The sequence below is a fragment of the Labrus mixtus genome, chromosome 12, assembly GCF_963584025.1.
Source record: "Labrus mixtus chromosome 12, fLabMix1.1, whole genome shotgun sequence".
NCBI classification, from domain to species: domain Eukaryota; kingdom Metazoa; phylum Chordata; class Actinopteri; order Labriformes; family Labridae; genus Labrus; species Labrus mixtus.
Window position 1 is genome coordinate 13371717 of NC_083623.1, and position 23567 is coordinate 13395283.

Below are 23567 nucleotides of genomic sequence, written 5' to 3' on the forward strand. Positions count from 1 at the left end.
TCAAAACTACATGCCACTACAATTTACATCCTGTCTTTGAAGAATTGTTACAACATCAGACGAGTATGTCATTTTGGATATACTTTATTAAGTAAGATGTATCAAATGATTGGCTTTTTCCAACTATTATAACAAAATAAGGAATAAGGCTCATAGTGCATGTAAACAACACAACAGAGGGACAGATAAGTGCGTACGTGCAAGTGTCAAAAATGCATACATAATCATTGCATATATTGACAGAATGAGGAAAATTAAATTGTGTATCTGCTTGTATATATAACAGGTTTAAATAAAATCATTATAAATGTCTAACTATTATTTAGCTACTTTAATATTAAGGTGTATAGTGCTAAAGTTGTTCAGGAATTCATTTGATCTTAGTCTAAATAATGTAGGTAAACTACTTTTAAAAAATCTAAACTGAGAGTGCAGTAGTTTGGTGACGCTTTTTGTGCCTCTATAAAACAGACTTAACAGTTAGCCAACAATGTACATATGGGTCATCATTAAAATGACAGTTGCATTTGTTGTCCAATAATGAATATCAAAGAGGTAAGATATGCTAAAACAGCGTCAATCAAAACAAAGAACATTCTACATCACATGTCTAAGCTGAATATTTAAGTGGATAGTAGAGAACTAAAATGTATCACCCGTGCCAAGATTGTGATGGTGTGGCTCTGTTGTTTATTCAATCATCTACATTATTGCAATTAAGAAAAGTAGGATTCCTGCTGCGCTCATGATCCAGGTAGTGCAGAGTCTGCTTGACCTATTGGTGTTCTGACAAATGACAGTTGGTGTGGTCTTCATGTCTCTGATAATGCCATTTTTATCGAATGAGAAGTTACTCTGTGAACAAGAAAAATTACACAAATTAGCAAATAAGAAAACTGTAAAGCAGAAAAGACGAATTACACTTTGTGTTCATTGTTATTAGATCAATACATTAACACTTGATACTGAAACTAGAGGTAAATGGAGTGGACATGTGAAAAGCAGGAAACAAGGCTATACAAAAGCCAAAATACACTTCAACATAAAGAACCAAAGCAGAAATACAAGAGGCAGAATTGAGAGACTGAAAAGAAAAGACACATTTAAAGTGAACTCTTGAAGTCCAAACAGTGCGTCTGAGATTATCTTTGTAAAATACAGATTGCTAATGAACAAAACAGCACACAGGAATCAACTATTCTTAAAGTATTGAGGTTCTATGCTCAATATAAATAGTAAAAAAATATGTCTAAACTATATGTCTACTCTGTAAAGCTATAGCTTAAGGACAGGTGATTAACCTTGTGAGGAACTCACTTGAAACAATGACAGAGGAACATGAAGGCCTTTAGAAAAATAAACTCCACCCAAAGATATTGATTGTTCATATTGATTTAAAGGAGAAATGAAAAGGCAAAATTGAGACTTTTACACACCTCGACATCCGTGACCAACTGAAATTGTGGTACGGTCTTTAGCAAATGCTCATACTCAACAATTTCCTCCTCGCTTAAAGTTGTGGTTCCCTGAATCATCCTGTGAGAAAACAACAAAGAGCTTATTAAAACCTCAGCATGTCGAGACACATCTGCATGGAAGTTTATTCATACTGTATGAAACCTGTACGTTGTTGGTTAAACCAGGAAAGCATCAGGTCTTACTGGTTGCTGGTGCTCAGTGATGGATGCATTGTATTTGGGTGGCTGATGCATGAGCTGATCTTGATTGCAGGGTAATAGAGGAGGAAGGCCAGACACATTTCATCAGTAGTTCCTAGCCCCATCTAAGGGAAGAACATGTGGAACATGGTAGATATTAACACTTATACATGCAGGTGCACTGATCTTACTGTACAGTATTTACCCACTTTAGTGGTCTTGGTGCGGGTGCTCGTACTGTAGGTGCACTCCACTACGATCTCATCGCCCTGTAATGTGGAGACAGGTAATGTGACATATTTAAAAATTACTAACATGTAGTTTTTCACTTTAGTGTTTAGGAAATAAGCATTTGAATTAGGCATGGACTGAATGGAAACTCACCGACTTGATGGTCTTTGTGCTTCCCAAACTGATTATCTCCTGATACTCAAAGTTGTAGTTTTCAATCAAAGCCAAGAAGTCTATCTGCACTCCATCTCTTCAGAGAACAAGAAGTATAAAAGATGAACCATTTATATTGGAAAAAAAGGTGCAATCTATAATAATCAAGAAACCTCTATTCAAAACATTAGGATTTCATTCCAAAACAACACTTCCCTCAAGTTATTATTTATGTTCCAGTTACCAGTTTTGACTGAGATTTTACATAAAATCATCAAATATAAACCTCTTCTCAAACCAGCTTCGTCATTGACATTGTCATTCTTACCTATAGTGACCAACTCTGACTTTCCTCCCAGCCAAGTGAGTGTGCAGCATCACAGCGAACACTTGAAGGTCAGGAAGAGGATTCAAAAGCTATGGGTGCAAAGTAAAGTAAACACAGTTATTAACGATAACATACCTGTTAGATCAAAAGTCACTGTTGCAGTATGGAATTTGGACTGAACCACTACAGACCTGAGAGAAGACATTGGTGTTACACACGCCGTAGGTGTGGAAATTAGTGGCTTTTGGGGGGATTATATACTCCATGTTCTGAAATTGCAGCACACCTGTAGTCAAGGTGGCCCCATCATACTGCCGGAGCTGGTCTGTATAATACAGTTTTAGTCCTGAGCTGTCTGTCCTTCCTATACACATAGAACACGAGATAAAAGAATACATATTGATCATGAATGAATAGATTACAGAGTGAACAAAATAACAGATAAGGTAAAATACTTTGAATATACATCACCAATTCCTAAAAAAATGGGATGTTGTGTAAAATTTGTTCGAGCTTTTTGTTGTTCAAGTGACAAGTGTTTTCATGTCGGCCGAATGTCTGAGTGTTGTGGAGAATGAAGTCATGTATGAATTTGATGTTGTAAAAAGCTGATTATCTGCTTATCCCTATCCCTTTCCAAGCCCGGCGCAGTCTAGGCCTGTGAAGGCTGTTTCGTCATGAGCCGGGGATCCGGCCGAAGATTTCTGTCTTTTAATAAGGCAGTTTTTTCTTACCACTGTAACTTTTGCTGCTTTGCTAAAGTGCTCATGATGGATAGGCCGGATCTTTGTAACATAGCAATAAGTAAGGTCTTTCACCTGCTTTTTGTAACATAACAATGAGTAAGGTCTTTTTACCTGCTCTTTTGTAATGTTAACAGACAATGAGTAAGGTATTTTACCTGCTTTTTGTAAAGTGTCTCGAGATAACACTTGTTATGAGTTGACGCTATACAAATAAAGATTGATTGATTGATTGATTGATCTGTTGTTCCATTTGGTTGTAATATCCAGGGGATTTTTTTTGTCTCTGCCTGTTGATAAGACCCCTTGTCAAAAGGGAATGAACCGGACTATATAAACCTCAATATTCCTTTGATATCATGTGAACTGATAAAGTCTTATGCAGCCCTTTAGCAAAACTGTGACAGACTTATCGTTGCATAAAAAAGTCTAATCTGTAAATGATGTATGTAGCTTCTGTAATATCACAATTCTTGAATATATACAGTACAATGTAATTGGATCAACAGTATTAACCTTTTACTCCATTTGGATTATTGTAGTGGATTTCCAGCCTGTAAAAAACATCACTCTCCTCCCCTCCAATAGGCAACCCCACATTTTCTGGAAGCGCGAACACCTGAGGTTGCAGAAAAATGAATTTTGCACTGAACCTAAACATGCACTGAACTATATAAATACTGAAGCACACAGACTGGAATATAGATCAAAGAATCAGAGATGGATGCATAAATGTCCCTCACCCCTCCTCCCACTGCCCATGAGGCCACAGTGTGGAAGCAGGCGTCACCAATGTCGCCAATGAAGCACGGGTTGTCATACGGTTCTGTCACAAAGGAGGGGCAGCCGTACAGCAGCATGTGGTGAACGATGTCAGGGTGCTCAATCTCTGGTTCAACCTGAGAACAAGTCAGAAGAGGTTTGGTACAAGAATTGTGAACAAAGGTTAAAATAGAAAAATTGAAGCTTGATCCAATGGCAACTGGACTGGTTGAAGATTTGGGTGGCTTGTTTTTCATTTAAAACCCCAATTTACTCAAAAGCTGACCATAGTATTGCTAGCAAGCGAAAAGCTGTTTTTAAATGCCGATTTTGATTACAGGTAGAGACAGGTACAGTCAGATTCTGCCTAAAATGCTGTATCAGGTCACAAGCAAGTAGGCCACTACACCAGTTAATTAAACCTGCTGAACTACATGCCCGGGGCGACCAAAAAGGACCGTAACTTTGCACAAGATGTCGGAGCAGTATTGGGGAGAGTGATGTTATCTGGACTTCTCTAGTTAAATGTGGCGGAAGAGAGATGACAAATAAAGAAATGATACTTACCAGATATATGTGATGTTTTTTAATTAAGGTTGGAAGCTTCATGACCTTGCAGTGGTAGTAGGTATGATTTTGTGGGACAGAGATCTGCGATGAAAATAAAGGTAAAAAATGTCATTTGGATGACTACAGTACTCAAACCAGAACATGTTATACAATTGCAATTATCATCCAAACTCCACACAGTAAAAGTTCTCCTGTAAGATATTCTACAGTAATAGAAAAACAAAACAGACTCATCAAATGTTCTCATTCTTCCCTGATAGGAAATGTGTACATACATTATCCACCCTGGCCATGAAGTAGTTGGGGCCTGTTATCGTTGACTTGGGCATGTAGTTCAGCAGGTTGACTTCCTTGGTTCCTCTACGGGATGCATGATATTGGATGTCATCTGTCGTTCCATACGCATAGATCACTTTAGCGGCCTGAGCCTGGAGAAGAGATTTTTTTTATAATAATGCGCCATTTTTAAAGTTATATATTGCAGTTATATAACGATTCAAGTAATAACCAGAGACAGTTTCATGTTCCTACTTTGCAGATTGCTGAACAACCATAATAGTCAAAACATGTGGCAGGTTTTATTACCAAAACCATATAGTATTTCAGGTGTTCAATGTAAAACTAAATCTTGTGCGCCCCTCTTTGTTGTTGCCATTGTCTTCACACCTGAAAACACCCATTTCACAGCAATGTACAGGGACTGTCAGGGGAACCAAACAAAAGACCGTCAATAGCAGTGATAACATGGGGACAGGCAGGAAACTTGAGCTTTCCAGGAAGAATTAGAGCAACAGTACAAAAGAATATAGCATTACCAATAATGAGCCACATAAAGAAGAAAATGCATAAAGCGTTCAGTTCTTTTCAAGCTCCATGGTGTTATGCAAACAGTGTTAGAGTGAGTAGTCATATAATTAACGGTACGCATTGGCATGGCATTGTTATCATGGCAACAGCAGCCTCCTAGATAATGTTATCTTTTCTGTACATTTAAAAAGCAGCCTGACATCAAAACCTTTGACATTTTAGTTTAGAGTGACAGAATTTTGTCACTCATTCAGGGAGCAGTAAATAGTCTTAAAATAAAAGGTGATCAAAACTTAATAAGCCTATACTGGTAATAGATTTACAACTGAGTAATATTCTAACAGTTACAGTGGTAACTCTAGTTTCTCCCTTTTTTAAAACCCTTTTCCTTAAGTCACAGACCTAAAATTGATATTTTTAGTTTTAGATAAAGGCTTACTTCATAAAGTTATTTTTTTATCTGAAAATGGGGTTGACATTTGTTTTGAACTTGTCATTTAAAGTCGTAGTTTAAAAAAAAAAGATTTGAAAACCTTTCAAGTTGTTTTTATTCAAAACAGTTGATATTGGACTTTTCAACTTCATCTTTTACGTAAAGCAAAGGCTGTTTTACTTTTCAATACATTTGTACTCAAAACAGATGATTACTTCTTTTACTTTAAACTGTTAATTTTTTTTTATTTTTACTTAAATTAAAGTTCACATTATAACCTCTTCCTCATTTTACATTCTTTTTCTTTTTTACTTTTTAACTTGCAATTTTTTTTTAAACTTAACAAAGTCGAAATGACGCTTGCAATATGCTGCAGGTGCTTCACATCTCTGTATCTCCTACCACTCCTGTAGAATACACTTTCAAAAACTACAAGTGAATTTCTTACAGTGATGCGGAAGTCTTGCTCATCACACGACTGAATCGCCCTCTTAAAGGTCATGATGGTTTGACCTTCACTTTCAATTACGGAGAGGAGAGTGTAGCTCTGCTGCTTGTCCACCAAAGGCATGGAGTTCCCAGTGGCATGATAGTCCTTTGGACAAAAGACAGAAACTTTCAGTATGCTTGATATTTTCTTTTTTGAACATGGAGGGTATATTCAAACATTTCTTAGAATGGAGCGAATGTAAAAAAAACTTACTTGGAAGTAGCTTCCACTTGGTCCTAGTCCGCCCATGACGATATCTGCTCCTTGCATTCCTCCATTCGGGCTTAAACCAAAGCCCACCCAGCCTGTAGTGTTGACCACCAGTTTGAATGTTATGTCCCCTTGCAGGCTATCAAAGCCCCACTTCAAGCAGACCAACTCGTTCTGGTCTAGGTACTCCATGAAGGGTAAGTTAGGGTCTGACGCTTCCGCTCCTACTGTCCAGAAAATAACCAGATAGAGGAAAGGCTGAAGAGAGCGCATGTTGTTTGTGTGACGGTGGAGATCTTCAAACTGAGCTTACTGTGTGAGGAGCGGTCTGATACCCTACCTGCCTCTTTCCCTCCCACCCTGCTACGACACACCTGTGTTGCTAGATGAACTGAAGTGATACAGGCAGAGTACTCACGCCTTTAGAATTTGCATTTGTGAAGCAACCAATACCGTGGATCCTCTTTTATTTTATGCTAAATTTCAAGATACATTAAAATGTACGGATTTCTTCTAAGAAATTGAGAGTGTTAAATCTGCAGTCTCACTGTCTTTGATGTGAGACTCTCTCTCCAAAAGCTGTGGTCAGGTGGCCTGCGGACTTCACCTACTAACAGTTAACTGTATCCCCCTCTCAGCCCATTGATAACAACCCGTTCCACCGGTTCTTTCCCACTGACAGAAAAGAGAGACTGCTGCTGGACTCAGGTGTTTGATATATGAGGACGTGGCGAGGAGGGATCAGGAATGAGGTTTTATCTCTCAATTTGGCCAAATTCAAGTTTTTCAGTGTATGGACTCTGGACAAAATGGGCTAAATACTTATTTTTCTCTGTTACTTTCAAACTGTCTCAAATATCAAACGCTTCATTCTTATCAAAACAATGTTATCTCATAGCAATGTGAATGTTGTGATCACTCTTATGGGGCTGTATTCAGATGTTTAGCGGTTTAACACTAACAGAGTTATTTCTGACCATTGTTTTTGATTGGATAAGAGGTATTCCAAGAGCGCTGAGTACAACAGCATTTATAATTTTAACTATATTACTCCACCTCAGGAGTTCTGACATTCATTTACATCATAGCAGTAGGTCTTTCTCTAGCCTGTATGCTCATTATGCACCAAAACAACTGGACTGACCCTTGTTTCACTGGTTGCACAATAAATGGAATCACATGTAGGCTATTAATTATTTTTTGTTGTTGATTATTCTGTTTACAACTAAGTGCTGCTTGGAGAACTGTTAAAACAACTTCACAATCAATGCTGTGCTTTTACATCAAATATCAACACTGCTGTGAATTTCATTCAGAGGGCATGCAGCCCAACAGCAGCACTCCCTCTTGCATGACATCGCCAAGTCACCTTCAGTGATACACACTCTTTCTGCATTACATTTAAACAACACACTTCATTTTAAAAGAACACTGAAATGCCATTACATTTTGTTTTTTTTAGTATTTGCTAAGTATCATTTAATTTAATCAAAAAAAAAAACTTTATTAGGGCACTAAGAAGAAATATTTAAAGTTCAAGTTATCCTTGAAGATAAAGACAGAGGAAACGCATTTATGAATACTGTATCATTACTGAAAGGCTATAATTAACTGTGTTTTGATATGATTTCTAAAAACTGGGCCATCAATAACACGTTTGATATTCAAGAACAGTGAATGGCACATTAATGTAACAGCAGCCTGACTCCAGCAGAGGCCGACTTGCCCACAACAAAGACATTCAGGGTCCCTCCCTTTCATCCGTTGAGTCAGATGTGTACCGTCAACTTTCATACCATAGAAGCTGCCCTTAGATAATAATAATCATCATAATAAGCTACACCGGAACTTTAACTAGGTTATGGTTTGGACTCTGTAGCCTATAAAAAAAAAAACCCATGATGTCATCGTATTTTGTCTATCCTTGCAAAATACCTCTGGAAAAAAATATTAAAATACAGTTATGTAAAAAATAAAATATTATTTTAATTTGAATGGCTGCTATATTGTTGCACATTTGCAATTTGACTGACATAGCCTATTTCAATGACTTATTAGGCCTATGTTATTTTAAAAAAAAAATTTTTTTTAGCTATAAATATACAGGCTACGTAAAAAGGTCTTCATGATACAAGTTTAATAAGTAAGTTTACTTGAAGTGAGCCCGTTTCTAAATTGTCATATTTGTTTAACGTAAGTCATGTCTTGTCGGAGCGAGACTACCTTTCCGGTTTGTCTCGGCGGTGCAGGTCACTCCCTCCGTGCTGACAGCAGCTCAATACGCGGTCAAAACTTAACAGTCTTACCGAACTCGTCTGTTCCTACCTACCGCCTGTTTTTCATTTTCTTGAGTTTTTGTGCGTTTTAGTGGTTTTAGTAACCTGTTAAAGTCGTCGGAGTTGTTGCTGTCTACCAGCAGGAATAACCGCGTAGATCTTGGCTTTTAGTTGAAGGCAGTGGGGGGGAAATGTCCAGCTGAGGACTGAAACTCCTGAAAACCACAGGGCCTGTGTTTTAATGATACATCAATGCTTCGATAATGGCGGTAAAGGTAAGTCAAACTACTCTGCTGTGCTATTTTAACGTCAACCGAGCGTATGACTTCCTTCAATTTCCCCTGACACTTGTATCCATTTTACGAATAGTACGTGTTTGTGTAGTTGTAGAGTTTCACAGTTAGCCAACTCGATAAGCTACAGATTTAAATGAAAAAAAAAACATTTAATACTGTGTTTAACAGCATGAAATGGCCACACGAGACTTGTTTTTGCCTTCAGATTATGCAAAGCCAATGTTTTTTTTGTGTACATGGAAAATGTGCCTCATAAGAAAGTGTCTTGTGACATTTTACTACCTTTCCAGTGCGGGTCATTGTACCTCCGTGGAATGCTGGGAAATGTAGTCTTTTGCGTGCGTTCAGTATTTAATTCAGTCTGTACAGAATAATTGTGAATTAGAGATATCATTGACAACGTTATATATCTATTATTGACACAGTTGGCTTTAATATAATTCACACAGTTATTTGAGTAACCAAGCATGAATTTTAATAGCAGCACATGAGTATTTCTACAGGAAATAGGTTTGTGATTGCAGTAGGGCGAAGGGTTTTCCATTGATGTTTAACATACCCTCAAGAAATGCTTAGTGACAAATACAAACACTTGCACCAATTTTGTGTTGTTTATTTTCATAGAAGAAAATATAGATATCATGTTTATCATGTATCTAGTTAAAGCTTGGTAGCTTCTAACTAGCTGCTTTGTCAAAAAGTTTGTTGGTACGAATTATTGAAGTCGGATTTCAGGTAGGCACAGAAGACTTTTGGAGTGTGCAGCTTTTCTAGTCAAAGCAGCTTGTGAAATGAGCATAATTTAGACCCTTTTCGATTGAAGGGAGACTTTACATCTAAATAAGACTTATACAAGACTCATCATTCTGTCATGCAGACTTAGTAACAGAAACAAAGTACTTTACACTACAAACAAATAACATCTGTGTCAGCAGAGTTGTGGTAAGAAACATGCCAGAGTTCCCGTTAAAAAAACAACCATCCAGCTTCCTTAACTCCTGGGAGGTGGCATGCCGACACTAAAAATAGTTGATTGTTCAGGGGAGAACAAATGGCCTTGTTGTCAATGTCATTGGTTAATGAACTTGTTAGTTAAATACTCAAACACAGTGAATTTGATGCTGTTTTGACATGGCATGCAGGACTGGCAAGGCAATCACAGCTCATTTGAATAGTCATATTTCTGAAAAGATGATAGTTGTAAGGTTTGTTAATTACAATGAAAAGTGAAGCCATATTTGTTTCCCCTCTGTTACCTTGCATGTGTTTAGTGTGTTTGTGTGCATGTTTGTTTCTGGGCGGCCGATGTTGAGGGCAGTAGATGTGGGTCAGTGTGCGATGAACTGCAGGTGGTTGTATTAAAGTGAATCAGGTAACATGATGATTCTGGCCTTGTTTTTGGTTAATACTGGTCCCAAATAAAGAGTCAGCCTAACATGGCCTGAATAACTAGTCTGTCCTGTTTCCCTGAGCCTTTGTTTGACTCCACTAGCTTTCAAATAATGGGGCTTCTTTTCAATGTGTTCATACATTTCATGTGCACGTATTGTGCTGTCTACGTTAAAGTGTTTATTAAACATGCAGTAGTTTTGTGTTTTCTCTTGATTGTGTTCAGGCACAAGTTCTATATGACTTCATTGCTGAGCCAGGAAACAACGAGTTGACAGTGAAAGAAGGGGAGACAGTGACTATCACTAATCAGGTAAACCCACACAAACACTCATAATTTTTTTTTTAATCTATAACCGCCAAGGATAGTAAGTGGTTTGTATTCAACTTGTTGATAACGTTTTATCACTGGGATCTTTTCTTGGGGATTCATGTTTGGCCCATGAGTGTGACACTTTAAAGGATGACAAAAAGAAGTGGCCTCATAGTAGAAACCTGTTTACCTTTTTACTACGTTAACTTTTAAATTGTTGTATTTCTACAAGAAACGTAAAACACTCTGTGTGTTTTAACCTCAAAGTTAACTGTTGACGTGTGACTCTTCTTACATATAGCTCTTGATAACTAACAGTCCTTTACAGGCCCAGATCACATGATCTTAGGTTGTCCCTAAGTGAAGAACATGTAGAGAGGAAGGAAGGAGCGAACATGATGTCATTAAAGCGAGTCACAGCAGTTCAAAGGTCACTCACTGTGTGCTGACCTACATAGTTTTCTAATCAAAGTTTGTGTTAAGCCAATCGGGACCTACTGTGTAAGGACAACAACAGCATGTACTTTTTCCTCACTGAATAAACTGTCTGTGCAGGAATTTTTCCTGTGAGCCTTAGATGTGTTTACAGATACTTTGGTCACCTGGTTATTGTCAGCATTTTTACTCGACTCCTAAATTACATTAAAGTGCAGAAACTTACAATGTAGACAATGTTACATTGAGACAGATTCCTCGAGCATTTCTGCAAAATCCATGTCACATTAGCTGTACAAAAACTTACATTACAGTTACTTATTAGATTTAAACAGATTAGACAGATACAGTTACAAGATTTGCTGTGGCAGCAAAGCAGCTATGTGTCTACACAATATTGAATATATAAATGTGACTTCAACTTACTTTACTAAGTCTGATTTCTGAATTGATGTAAAACGTGTTTGTAGGGCAACAAAAAAAATGTTTTCTTACATTTGTACAGTTTTTTTTAAGCTGCAGCAGTACTTCAAAAAGCTGTATATTAATGTGAAATTTTCAGTAGCATGGTTCTATTTGAGCTCTCCGCAGGTTTTGGTCGGTCTAAGCTGTTTATGCTTCTTCTGTTCTTCTGGCTCTCCTTCTATTTCAGGGTATAGGAGGCGGCTGGATTGAAGCACAGAACTCCAGAGGAGAACTTGGACTTGTGCCAGAGGACTACATCGAGGTGAGATACACTTTGTGTTTTCGATGGTGTTTTAACCGCTTACATCTCCCGACCCTAGCATTATTCTTTTTATACATTTACCTTTTTGTAAAATCTGAAAAGCATCTTCAATCATCCTCTGTTAACAGGTTGAACAGTATGTGCTAAGTAGACAGAAGTGCGAACAAATAAGAAACACTGTGCTCTCTGTGTCTCTATCAGTGAGATATTTGAACTAGAAAAGGATGTGTTTATGCTACGACTGCAGCCTGCGGTGTTGTCTCGTTCTTTGAATTTAAATGACAACAGGATGTGCCTCCTTCAGGGTATTTTTGTGTTTGTGTCCAGTTTTATCCTGTAACTGTGACTTCATCGTGGGGATATGATTCACTCTGAAGACATTCAGAAAGAGGCACAGAAAGTTGGATTAAAAGAAAAGTTTGTGCAGACTATTTGTAAACAAGAGAGAAGTTGATATTATCCATCTGCTTCACTTGGCTAACAAGCTCATGTAGATGTGTGTCTTTGTTTGACCTGAAGTTACCTCCCCAGCTGTCCCTGCACGGTGTTGATCGTGTTGCAGAGTCTTAAAAACCCAATGATGACGTATTCACTCACAGCTTTTGTAATATCTAATGAAAACCAGAGGGGCACAGTCTGATTCTCAAAAAACTATCTTCTGTTATGCTTTACCCTGCTGGATAAAAAGTTCTGCAAAAAATAGAGAAGATTGTGGAACCAAAAGAATGCCAGATGTGTTCAAACATATTCATATTTTAAAATGAGGAAGCAGATTTAAATGTGCAACCAGTCGGTTTCTACCCACCTTGTATAAACAGAGAAAATTAAAAAGCCAGGTTGCAAAACCAGGGGATGTCACAAAGACATGATCACGTTACCACAGAAGAATGTACCTGTTAAAAGGAATTGAATTGAACATGAATATCTGGATTTCATCTTCTAATGGGACTGTTCTCTGTCTTTTGCAGTTTCCATCGTTCCCAGCAGCAGCAGCAGCAGCAGCAGCAGCACCCACAGCACCTACTCCAAGTTTAGGAAATGTTGGCGCTCCAGATCTGTCCATCTTCGATGCCTACGCTCCCCCATCTGCACCTGCACAAAACCAGGTAATGGACTCACTGGATGAAGGACAGTGTTTATTAAATCCTATACAAGCATCAAATCAAATGAGTTTTTTAGTGTGGTGTTTACTGACCTTAAGTCACCAGAGCGGTAAATTAATGTACAGACTTGATTAATTTCCTGGAAATTTAGAGAGGCTGCATTCTCCTGGAAATTTAGAGAGGCTGCATTCTCCCACTCGAAACACTGTATCGTGGGCTGATGTTGAAGAAAAAGCAGAAGTGAGTGAAACTAGTGTTTTTGCTGACGTTCATTCGGCATGTGCGAATCCCAGAGATGCAGAAGTGAGAGCAGCTGCTGTGGAAGATGTTCATCACGGCCATGTCATTTGTAACGGACTCTGGTTTTAGCTTAAAAGAAAATAGAACCAAGAGGAAATAAGCGCAGTGAAATCTCAGGCAGCAGGCAGGAAGTTCCTCAACTATGAGCTGTCCTGCTGGATCAGTAGAAATGTGGGCACAGGAAATGTGTCAGCCTTCATCCCTCAGCTCTTTTCTCTCACACACATTTATATCTGGCATCACTTTAACCCATTACCTGCTGAGTGTGAACCTTCACTGCTGGCGCTTTGTGATGATGTCACCCTTTCTTCCTCTCAAGGTGGATGCTAGGGGCTTAAGTCCCCAGCCGGAGACCCCTGATACCCCCGTTTCCCCTTATCTTTCATCCCCTGATGAGGTAACCGACAAATCAGGGGAGGTGGAGGCCAGGGGCATGAAACCAAGCCCTCCACCCTCACCAAATCGCTGACCCTACTGTAGCAACCTCTGCTCTGATTTGCAAATTCCTACCCCTACTCCTCCTGCCTGCAGAAAGCATGATCTCAACCTCACTTTGCACTGTCGTACAAACACACTTTGTACCCACATGGAACCAATCCACACCTACAAATGATCACAGTTGTATGAATCAGTGCCACTGTGAAGCCTACGATTCTTTATCTCACATATAATTCAATAATGTCACAGACAAATAATCAGACCAGAAGACAAAAATGTACTCCAGGTGATGATTACAATCGCTCAAATAAAATCAGAAATGTGTGATGCCACTGTGACCTGCTGCTGTATAAAATGTTAACCCGTTTATCTGCAGGTAAATGCTGAAATGTTGAAGTGTTATGCCTTGCTGCATGTCATTGCAGTCAATTTGTAAAAAAAAAAAAAAAAAAAAGAAAAGCCCATCTCATTCATTCACAGTCCTTATGTCTCTTTGCATTAAGTGACCCTGCAATAGTTTTGTGTTCAGGCACCTCAGTGCTTAGTTAGCATGAAGCTAATTTCACCTTACAAAAGGCACACATACAGTTTCTTGCATGCAATGTTCCGCTGTTTTAATGGAAGTCTTAAACAGTATGTATGCCTTAGAAGCATGGCATGCAGCTCTTAAGTATTGCAGAGAAAAGAAATTGTGCTCAGACCTAAGAATGGTCCGTGTTTGAGTGTACACATAACACGCATGTGACTTTTTCAAATAAGCAGTATTTTGTGCTATCTGGAAATGTATAGCTTCTGCACATGTTTGCTAGCATTTAGCAGCCACACTGCTACCGTACAGCTGATTATCCCAACAGATTTCACGCTCAAGACCAGGTCTGCATCATGTGTTTTGAAAAAGCATGTTGTTTCATGAGTAAAGTCAGAGTCTCGTCTTAAAACTGGTTGGCACGCTACTCCCAATAGCGCAACTGTGATTTCTCTGCTTCTTTCATCACTCACTTTCTTGTGTCGTCTCTTCCAGGCTAGTAACGGTAACGATCCCTGGTCGGTGTGGAACGCAGACCCTTCAGCGGGAGCCAACAACAACAACTGGGCGTCCAATCCAGAGGGCACCCAGACTGGAAAGGGCGCTGCTGACCCCTGGAGCTCCGTACCACAGGGCCACCCTCAGGCTTACCAGGGCCCGGGTAGGAACAACTATTTAGTTAGCAACGATGTTTGATGATGTAAACACAGTCTTATGTCAGCACATTCAAATCACTATGCTCTTATTGAACTGAGGTTACTGAGTTATGCTATTTTAAAAACCTGAGGATAACCTAAGTTCAAAAATGAGGGCCAGCTATTTGGTTTAGGTATCATATTAGTTTTTTTTCTGTATATATTGAAGTGCTGAAATAGCAGGCAGCATTGCTGAAAATGAGGTGCTAAAACAGTTTAGAGAGATTATAAATGAAGATGTCCCATTGGCATGGGGCGGTCACACTGTTTTGAGCTTTTGGCACAAAACACTTTTTACTTTTTAACCTGTAGTTTTGGTTACTGGATAGACAGTGCAGCTGAAATGGATGGTGATGTTTTGAGCTTAGAAAGTGTCACTTACGGGTAGCTTCATTAAACAGCATTAGAAAAACTATTCTTTACACTGAGGACAGAGTTTTATGTCCTCCTGTTTCCTAGCTAAAACTGATACTAATTCAAATACTTTGAGGTTATATAATAACCCTCTTATCCGGTGGTATATTTACAAACACTAGTTCACCCAGCTCCCTACAGATGTGGAGTAGAGTGACTTCCCAGATGCAGTTCAGCTCCGTCTGCCTCTCCTTACCACAGATGCTCCAGCACGTGGCATCAGACGATCATGTCAGGATTCTGTTTTAGTCAGACTATGGAAAAGCTAGCCTCATGCAATGACTCAGAAGGATGGATTACTGGACCTGTTTTTTAAATCCTCCAGTTGTTATTGTAATAAGAAGACTTGGGGAATAAATGGCAATGACAAGAAGAATTAACAGACTTTCCTTTCTCTCTCTTGCCAAAGACATCTACCCGTATCCTTACCTTATCGATTACACAGGTATCCCGTTCAGCGCCTGGTGGAGCTTTTTCCCTAATGTTTGTGTGTGGACTGGAATGAATACTTATGAAGAGTTGTAGGGAATCATCAACAGTCTTGAAAGCATGTCTGTGAATCATTCATTGTAGTTTGCTATTGACATTTTATTAACTGTATTGTGTGACGAGTGAAAGATCAAATTGTGTGACTAACCTCTGAAACGTTTCAGGCAACTTGCTGGATTAGTGTGTGTGTATTCTTAGAATCCCATTATGAAGGTGTTGACGTCCTGCATACTCTTGTTTCAGTTTTTATTATGTAATGATGAGTTTGGGTTCTGTCTGCCCGACAGGCTTGTTAGCCAAACTTTGTAAAAGGAGGAGGAATTGTTAATGTGCCTTGCAGTCAGATTATTTTGCCCTCCTTTGAGGAGTCTCATGCATTTAAATACGTGTTATTGCAAGTGCGTGTGCATTATGTACGGATAGACATGTTAAGCATTTGTTAGAGATGCATGCTGTTTACTCACATAATGAAATGTATTTTGGTCAGCTGACATGGGAGTACTGCATGTTCTCAAGTTGCATCTGTTACCTATGAAAATTGGATGTTTAGAACCACAAAGTCCGGCTTAGGTGCCTATTTTCAATTTATTAAAAAAAGTTTGAGACTCTTAGAAATTAAGACATTTTAAGGACATTGATATTCAAATATATTCTTCATTTTTATATGCTTAAGATAACAATGGGTAGACGCTCCTGCAACATGTAGCTGTCTCTTGATGATGGGTAATTGAGTCATTTAAGAGTTGGTTGATGAACAGATCTGATAAAATCACATTGGGGAGGTGGGTTGTAAACTTTTTAGCTGAAGTGTTTCTGTACTTCTAAATAAAACAACAACAACAATGCACTCATGTTATATATCTGCCCTCAGGAGCCGAGGACGATGAATGGGACGATGAATGGGATGACGTGAAGTCTACTGGAGGTTACGCCGAGTCAGAATCTGGAGATGGCGGAGCGATGCAGAGAGGAGGAGCTCATGCATCGACCATGAAAATATCCCTCAACAAGTAGGTATTTTATAAGAAGTTGGCAGGAAACATAATAATCTTCTTCGAAAATGTAAGCTGCAGGACGGTTGTCATGTCATTGTCTAACCCTAACCCTTGTTTAAAAAAAGAGGGGGTAAATCAAAAGGGATGGATGGATTTCCTTCTTCAAAGACCATCGGTTTGAATCTTATTTTGTTCAGATTCACGCTTACTGACAAGAAGTCTTCTTCCTCCCTGTGTTTGCCGTTGCGTTGTTGCATCTCTTGCTGTGTTGCCATCACTTGTAGATCAGTTTTAACATTGTGAAATTGTTTGCAGGAGAGTGTGTTGCATCAGCTTTGTATATGATCGACAACCAGTCATGAACACACTGCTGCATAGATTTACAAGAGTTGAAAAAAACGTCTTAGCCACAGGGAGCTGCCCTCGCTACTTAATGAAAGATTGAACGAGTGTGCATCACTTATCACGTTTTTGTCTTTCTTTGAGCAGGTTTCCTGGGTTTTCCAAGTCCGGTCCAGAGCTCTACCTCCTGTGCAAGCAGCTCGCCAAGAGCAAAGAAAAGTTACCGATCTATGTAGGTGATTTCCAAACATCCTAACGATTTTTGACAGCTGTGTTTACTTGTTATAGCACTAGTTTCACCTGCCCGACTGAAAATATGATGATCATAGCACATAAATTAATGATGAGCCCACGTACAGGTAGATCCAGGTACTCTTTATATGATTGCAGTTATTGGTGTTAAACTCTCTACAGTATATTAAATCGTTTTACAGTATGGTTGGACATGGTTCCATCTCTTTGGATCGTTCCGATTCCATAAACTGCTGAGTGGCAGATTTTGAAACCTTTATGTGTTTTGTTCAGATTGGAGAAGTTGGTCCCGTGTGGTCTTACCCTGAAGGTCAACTCGACTGCGTGGTCGCTGATCCCAAGAAAGGCTCAAAGATGTACGGCCTCAAGAGCTACATCGAGTACCAAATCACACCCAACGTGAGTATCCAGTAGTTCATTTAGCCGTCAGTAGTTTAAGTCTGGGATTGAACTATGCTGAAACTTGATAACTGCAATGACGTCATCTTTAAAAAAAAAAAAAAATCATAACATCCAAACCTTGTTGACCCTTGTTTTTTCATGTGTCTGTTAGAGATAAAAAGCCCTGTCTGAATTGTGTTTTGTTTATTGAAGTTGATATGCTCAATAAGGTTATGATAATGTATTAAAGGATTTGCCCTATTTCTTCTGACTCACATTTTCTGTAACTCCTTGCTATTGTTTTGCAGACCACAAATCGACCTGTCAATCACAGGTACAAGCACTTTGATTGGTTGTATGAGAGGCTCCTAGACAAATTTGGGTCAGCCATCCCCATTCCCTCTTTACCAGACAAGCAGGTGACAGGTAAGCGCCAGGTTGCACAAAATGTATGATACAAAAAAAGATAAAGATTGCTCACATCGACATTGCATTTTCTTTGTACCCTCCCCTCTGTTCAGGACGGTTTGAGGAAGAGTTTATTAAGATGCGTATGGAGCGTTTGCAGGGCTGGATGACCAGGATGTGCAGGCATCCGATTGTTTCCAGCAGTGAAGTATTCCAGACTTTCCTCACCTACAAGGATGAAAAGGTGTGTGAGTCCTCCTCCAATTCCTCTCCCCTTTTTGAAGGTTTTGAATACACTGTGCTTTGGAAAAATGTATGCAAGGACTGAAAGCTCCTGCTTATATTATTAAAATGTAATATTTGATGATGTGTAGATCTTACTTGGGCTCAAGCAGCTGTGTCAAGTCACTAAAGTCCAGACCTTATTCAAATATATAACTTCTTGGTGCAGGACTGGAAGACGGGAAAGAGAAAAGCAGAAAAAGACGAAACAGTCGGAGTCATGATTTTCTGCACGATAGAACCTGAAGGTCAAGACCTGGATCCTGTGGAAGTGTGAGTGTGAAGCAAATATACTCAAGTACAAGAAACACTTGGCTACAAAAGGACCTACCTGGCACCTCCTGACTGTTTGTAAAATGTGTCCACAGGGAACAGAAATGCGAGCAGTTCAGCAGGTTTACCAAAGCCATGGATGACGGAGTGAAGGAGATCCTCACTGTTGGCAACGAGCACTGGAAGAGATGCACAGGCCGTAAGTAAACACAGCACTGAGGCTAAATAAATGATTTACTACACAAAGAGGACTCCCCTTTACTTTGTGCTGTAATTATTGTTTATATAATACAGTGGTTCATTGTGTTGAGCGTCATCTGAAGGAACTTTTCATTCACACTGCAGCTTTTTATTAATGTTGCTTCTTTTTCTTTTTTTTTTATCTCCACAGCTTTGCCAAAAGAGTACCAGCGAATCGGAAAGGCCTTCCAAAACCTGTCATCTGTTTTCACCAGCAGTGGATACCAAGGTACACCAACATGTTTAAGTTTCATGCTAATTGGCTTTTTACTTGGTACCACCTTCAAAATGCAGTTGCTGTCATTTTTTACGTGCAAAATCTGTCAGGAAACAAATTGGCAAACAGAAAGCTATTGAGAAACACGGCCGTGACACAATTGAAACCCTTTGCTCGTGTAGGTGAGTCAACCCTGACTGATGCCATGACAGCAGCCGGAAAGACCTATGAAGAGATAGCTCAGATGGTGGCAGAGCAGGTAGGCACTTTGCATGTTATTACCTATTTTATTATCATTGACCTAAACTTCTACAAAGATCCTGTTCGGGGGTTTTGAACACCTGCACTCGTTTCCCCTCATAAACACAGCAAAGGAGCTGATTTTTTTTACGTGTTCACTCTGAATAATCACAACATCAGACAGTATGTGAACATTTCCTGCTTACGTCAGTGTGTACATCCGTGATGTGGTGTTTCAGTGACCCTTGTAACCAAGCATCCTGTGTGTGAAGTCTGTATCAGTATCAGGAAAAAGCCACAGGGAAACTTATCTCGTGTATTTCCAAGTGTGGCTTGTCTTGATGAGTCTGATCAGTGTGGCGTTGCAATGCTCAAATCAAACCTAGGCATTTTTTTTCTTGATGTTCCAGCAGCTTCCAGGAGGATGATTCATCTGGTAAGCTTGTGCTGCTCCAGACACCTTCTCTCCTGTGGACATTAGCTTGAGTTTAGCCTCACCTGTGATTGCAGTGTGTATTCATCCCCAGAGGCTGCATACAGCTTTCTCTTGTTAACTGAATGTTAAGGGACAATTGTAGGTGTTTTATATAAATATAACCAGATGTATGTACTGCAGAATGTACATACAACATGCTATATGCAGAAACACCGTCTGCTGGAGGCTCCTGTGGTTAAATGGTTATCTACACTATTTTGAACTTGTAACCCCCTGTTCTTGTTTTTAAAAAAAGGTCTTTTGTGTTCCTGAACTCTTTTCCTGTGTGATGTTTCCTGTTTTGGATCCATCTGTGTTCCAAGTTTAGGTAACATTTATCTTTTTATTGACTTTGTCCATCTGTTTTGTTTTTTTTTTTAGCCCAAGAAAGACCTCCACTTCCTCATGGAGACTAACAATGAATATAAGGGTCTTCTGGGATGCTTCCCAGACACCATTGGAGTTCATAAGGTACACAGGAAAATAGTTACTCAAAGGTTTGATAAAAAAAATGATATAATGGGATGTCTCATTTATATACCCTTAACCCCCCCCCCCCTCCATACTGAAGTTGAAGATTCACCCACTTACTAAGTTCAGTTTTAGACTTCATTATCATTAGTTAAGTGCTAAGCTTACACATCGCCTTGTTGATAACATGAAAAATAATATTCAACATCGATGTTAATTATTTTTAGTTACAGTAAACAACAATAAACACTGTACCTCATTCTACAAAACATGTTGGTTAACTCTTGTGAATATCTTCTTTACACTTAATATTATAATTATATCCACATTTCAACAGACACAACTATTACCAGTATGTACGGCAGTAGTGTTACTGCTAATGATGCTACAGGGATTTCCTGATGTTTTGGTTGATTTTAATTGGATTGCACTGCTGCCAATTAAAGGCTTTAGTGACATTCTCAAAGTGTAAAATGCAACTTAATGCAATAAATCACCGAAAGCAGAGTTTAAATACTTGCTACTTGGTAGGAACTTAAAACACAAATGTATGCTGTGTCTGAATTCCATTTCAATGTGCTGTTATGTACACTAACAGTATGTAACGGTATGTGAGTGTTAAGAGTGTGGAGGCTGAAAGGCTGTTCTGACTTTGTCAAGAAGAGGCAAGATGTTTTGAACATGTGTGACTTCTGTTGTTAAGATGTCAGGTTTTTACATTCTGCAGGCAGCCATAGACAAGGTGAAAGAGGGCGACAAGCTGGTAGCTACGAGTAAAATTACCGCTCAGGAGAAAGTCACCATGGCTAAACGAGTCAGCACCATGTCTTACACATTACAAGGTAAAACACTCACTTAGAAATATGGAAGTGATTGTGTTCATGATAACACCATATCTGATTCAGACAGCTTCCCCTCTGGTTTCCCACAGCTGAGATGAACCACTTCCATAGCAACCGTATCTATGACTACAACAGGGTCATGCAGTTGTACCTGGAGGAGCAAGTCAAGTTTTATGAGACGGTAAAGACTTTTTCTCCACCATCTATCAGAGTTAACTGAAATCTGTAACAATCAGTCTGTTATGTAACGTGGTGAGCTCCATTGTGCTTTCAGATATTACATGACCACCTGCTGCTTTTGTTATAATGCATGTTTTTCTTCTTCTTAACTCGACAGATCGCTGAAAAACTGAGACAAGCACACGGTCAGTTCACTACGATGTGAAAGCAGCTGCCTTCAGTCTCCACTACAAGACAAGAAGAGTAAAAAAAAGAAAGACAGCTCTACATCCAAAAGATTTTTGCTTTTCTGCATTCTGCTCCCTCCCTTTAAATTAAATTTCACTTCTCCTTTTCTCTCATACGTACCTCATCTCTTCCTCTACTGCCCTTGTTATCTGTTGCTCTCAGATGTTTATGGACAGCAGAAGAGCATGTGCAGCAGCTGAAACAAGAAGGGCCAGCAATGATAAAAGAGCAAGACACAATATTAACCAACCCTCTTTCTTCTGCCCAATACCTGCAGCTTGAGATGAAGGAAGTAAACATCTAAATCACAGTGTATGGATGTGAGTCAAACCCAGAGTTCTTTAATGTGTTGCAAACACTTAATGCAAATATGCACACTCTTGCATTATATCTAAGCAATATTGGCAGGTTATGATCTTTATGTTAAAACGAAAGTAAAGGAGAGGATTTACACATCATGCAAAACACACAGACACCAAAAACCAAAGCCATGCTCTCCTCGAGCACAGGGGAGGATTTCCAGATGCAGCATTGACAAAAAAAACAAGGGCTCTCTCAAGAGTCTTTTCGTGAACTAATTTTATTCCCGTTTGGGTTATTTTTGTCTCCAAGTAAGTATCATTAACATTTTAGACCCCAAACATCTTCAGTAAGTGCTCTTTTAATTCTTGCAACAGTGTGTATCCTCTGTATGTAAACTGCTGGCAGTCCTTAGCCCCCTCTTTTCTTTTCTGCACTTCTTCAAAAGCTAACAGGAAGCACCACCCTTTCCTTGTCTTGCACGCGTGCCTTATCCCTTTGAGGGAAAAATTTGAAATCATTGACTTGGTTTTTTGCCATCCCCAGCCTGTGTACCGTGACACTGTAGTTTACATTTCAGAAGAGAAGACAAAAAATGTCGGATACTCAAAGCTGGGGCTATTTCATTACCAAACATGATTTCTGTCCTGCCGGTTCTCCTGAAGAATATTTGTCCTTTTTTTTACAACCAGATGTTGTTCTATATGAAGGCGTAGTATCAATGTTTAATGTAAGAATTTATACTATAAGGAGAGTTTAGGGTGGAGACATGGATTATGTCACGTATGCAGTTTAACTTTCGCTTTTCACTGCCCACTTTTCAATCAGTCTCTAATCTTCTACACCCTTTGTTTTCTTATCACTTGAAGTATGAAAAAAATATACATTTATATATATATTCTATATGAGCTATCAGGTGCTTCTTGTCACTCAGATACTATTTTATGTATAGAAGTATTTGCAATACAGTGTAACTCAAAGAGGAGCAAAATTTCTGTTTGATTTATTAAACAATGATTTGTACTCATCTGGGACTTTATTTATCTCTTTGTGTGAGTGTGTGTGAAAGCAACCACTTCTTCTAAGCTTGCAGGCTCAGAGTGTACAACAACAACACACTACTACTCTCTCTCTCTCTCTGACTGCGCTCACAGTAAAGCCCTTATTCACTTCGGCAGGCTCTCTGCGTAGAGATGGATAGGAATGAGAATGAGTCGGCAGGCTGTGCGAATGGTCAAAGAGTGTGTTTGTGGAGGAAGTGAAAGAGCTCTTTTACCTCACGTTCCAGCTCGCGCTCCAATTAGGTGCATCTGGATGTGTCAGCCACATAAAGTAGCCAGTCAGGAAGACCTTACACCCCAGACGACACATGCGTTATCTTTTTAGTTATTTTAGAGTGTTTGATCACTGCCGTATTTAGAGCATTATTTAGGATCATTAAAGTGATCTTTTGCAGTTAATAACAGCCTTTTACTCTGCCTTAAATACCTTGTAAAACATCAGGGTTTTTTTTTTCATTATTAGGTTGTGTTCTAGTGTAAAGATATCTGAGTATACATCTGCAACTTTTTTCTCTCATTTTTGCCCTATAGACTTCACCTCTTCCCAACACATGCCTGCTATATCCACACTGACCTGCCAATGGGCTGAAGGTC

At 39.1% G+C, this 23567-nt stretch overlaps 2 protein-coding genes across 5 annotated transcripts; one reads left to right on the top strand and one right to left on the bottom strand.

Annotated features, from left to right (window-relative positions):
* Nucleotides 1-66: 66 nt before the first annotated feature.
* Nucleotides 67-6711, bottom strand: moxd1l (monooxygenase, DBH-like 1, like). Its single transcript, XM_061051419.1, has 13 exons — nt 6389-6711; nt 6134-6280; nt 4721-4873; nt 4443-4526; nt 3857-4012; nt 3630-3732; nt 2562-2734; nt 2371-2459; nt 2043-2139; nt 1868-1927; nt 1662-1783; nt 1437-1536; nt 67-855 (listed from the first exon to the last, which is right to left on the bottom strand). Exons 1-13 carry the CDS (start codon nt 6656-6658, stop codon nt 703-705), a joined length of 1707 nt encoding a protein of 568 aa, XP_060907402.1. The 5' UTR covers nt 6659-6711; the 3' UTR covers nt 67-702.
* Nucleotides 6712-8616: 1905 nt separating this feature from the next.
* On the top strand, nt 8617-22939 carry snx9b (sorting nexin 9b). 4 transcript variants are annotated; one of them, XM_061052085.1, is made up of 19 exons: nt 8617-8936; nt 10573-10659; nt 11747-11821; nt 12790-12927; nt 13544-13621; nt 14684-14849; nt 16658-16796; nt 17268-17355; nt 17649-17774; nt 18065-18182; nt 18278-18408; nt 18616-18719; nt 18815-18918; nt 19111-19188; nt 19359-19435; nt 20273-20362; nt 21090-21204; nt 21294-21385; nt 21542-22939. In XM_061052085.1, the coding sequence occupies exons 1-19, from the start codon at nt 8925-8927 to the stop codon at nt 21587-21589; spliced, it is 1866 nt and encodes a 621-aa protein (XP_060908068.1). In that variant the 5' UTR covers nt 8617-8924; the 3' UTR covers nt 21590-22939. The 4 variants fall into 4 exon arrangements, with proteins under 4 accessions (XP_060908068.1, XP_060908069.1, XP_060908070.1 ...); XM_061052086.1 differs by having other exon boundaries at nt 17271-17355; XM_061052087.1 differs by lacking the exon at nt 13544-13621.
* The last annotated feature ends 628 nt before the right edge of the window (nt 22940-23567 follow it).

Excerpts from the sequence above, each read along its gene's own strand:
- moxd1l (XM_061051419.1), bottom strand. The coding sequence starts at position 6,658 with ATGCGCTCTCTTCAGCCTTTCCTCTATCTGGTTATTTTCTGGACAGTA. Across the intron at positions 4,013-4,442 it reads AAAAACATCACATATATCTG|GTTGAACCAGAGATTGAGCA; the intron begins GTAAGTATCATT and ends ACTTGTTCTCAG. Across the intron at positions 1,784-1,867 it reads CCCGCACCAAGACCACTAAA|ATGGGGCTAGGAACTACTGA; the intron begins GTGGGTAAATAC and ends TTCTTCCCTTAG.
- snx9b (XM_061052085.1), top strand. Across the intron at positions 14,850-16,657 it reads TCAGGCTTACCAGGGCCCGG|GAGCCGAGGACGATGAATGG; the intron begins GTAGGAACAACT and ends ATCTGCCCTCAG. Across the intron at positions 18,183-18,277 it reads ACCAGACAAGCAGGTGACAG|GACGGTTTGAGGAAGAGTTT; the intron begins GTAAGCGCCAGG and ends CCCTCTGTTCAG.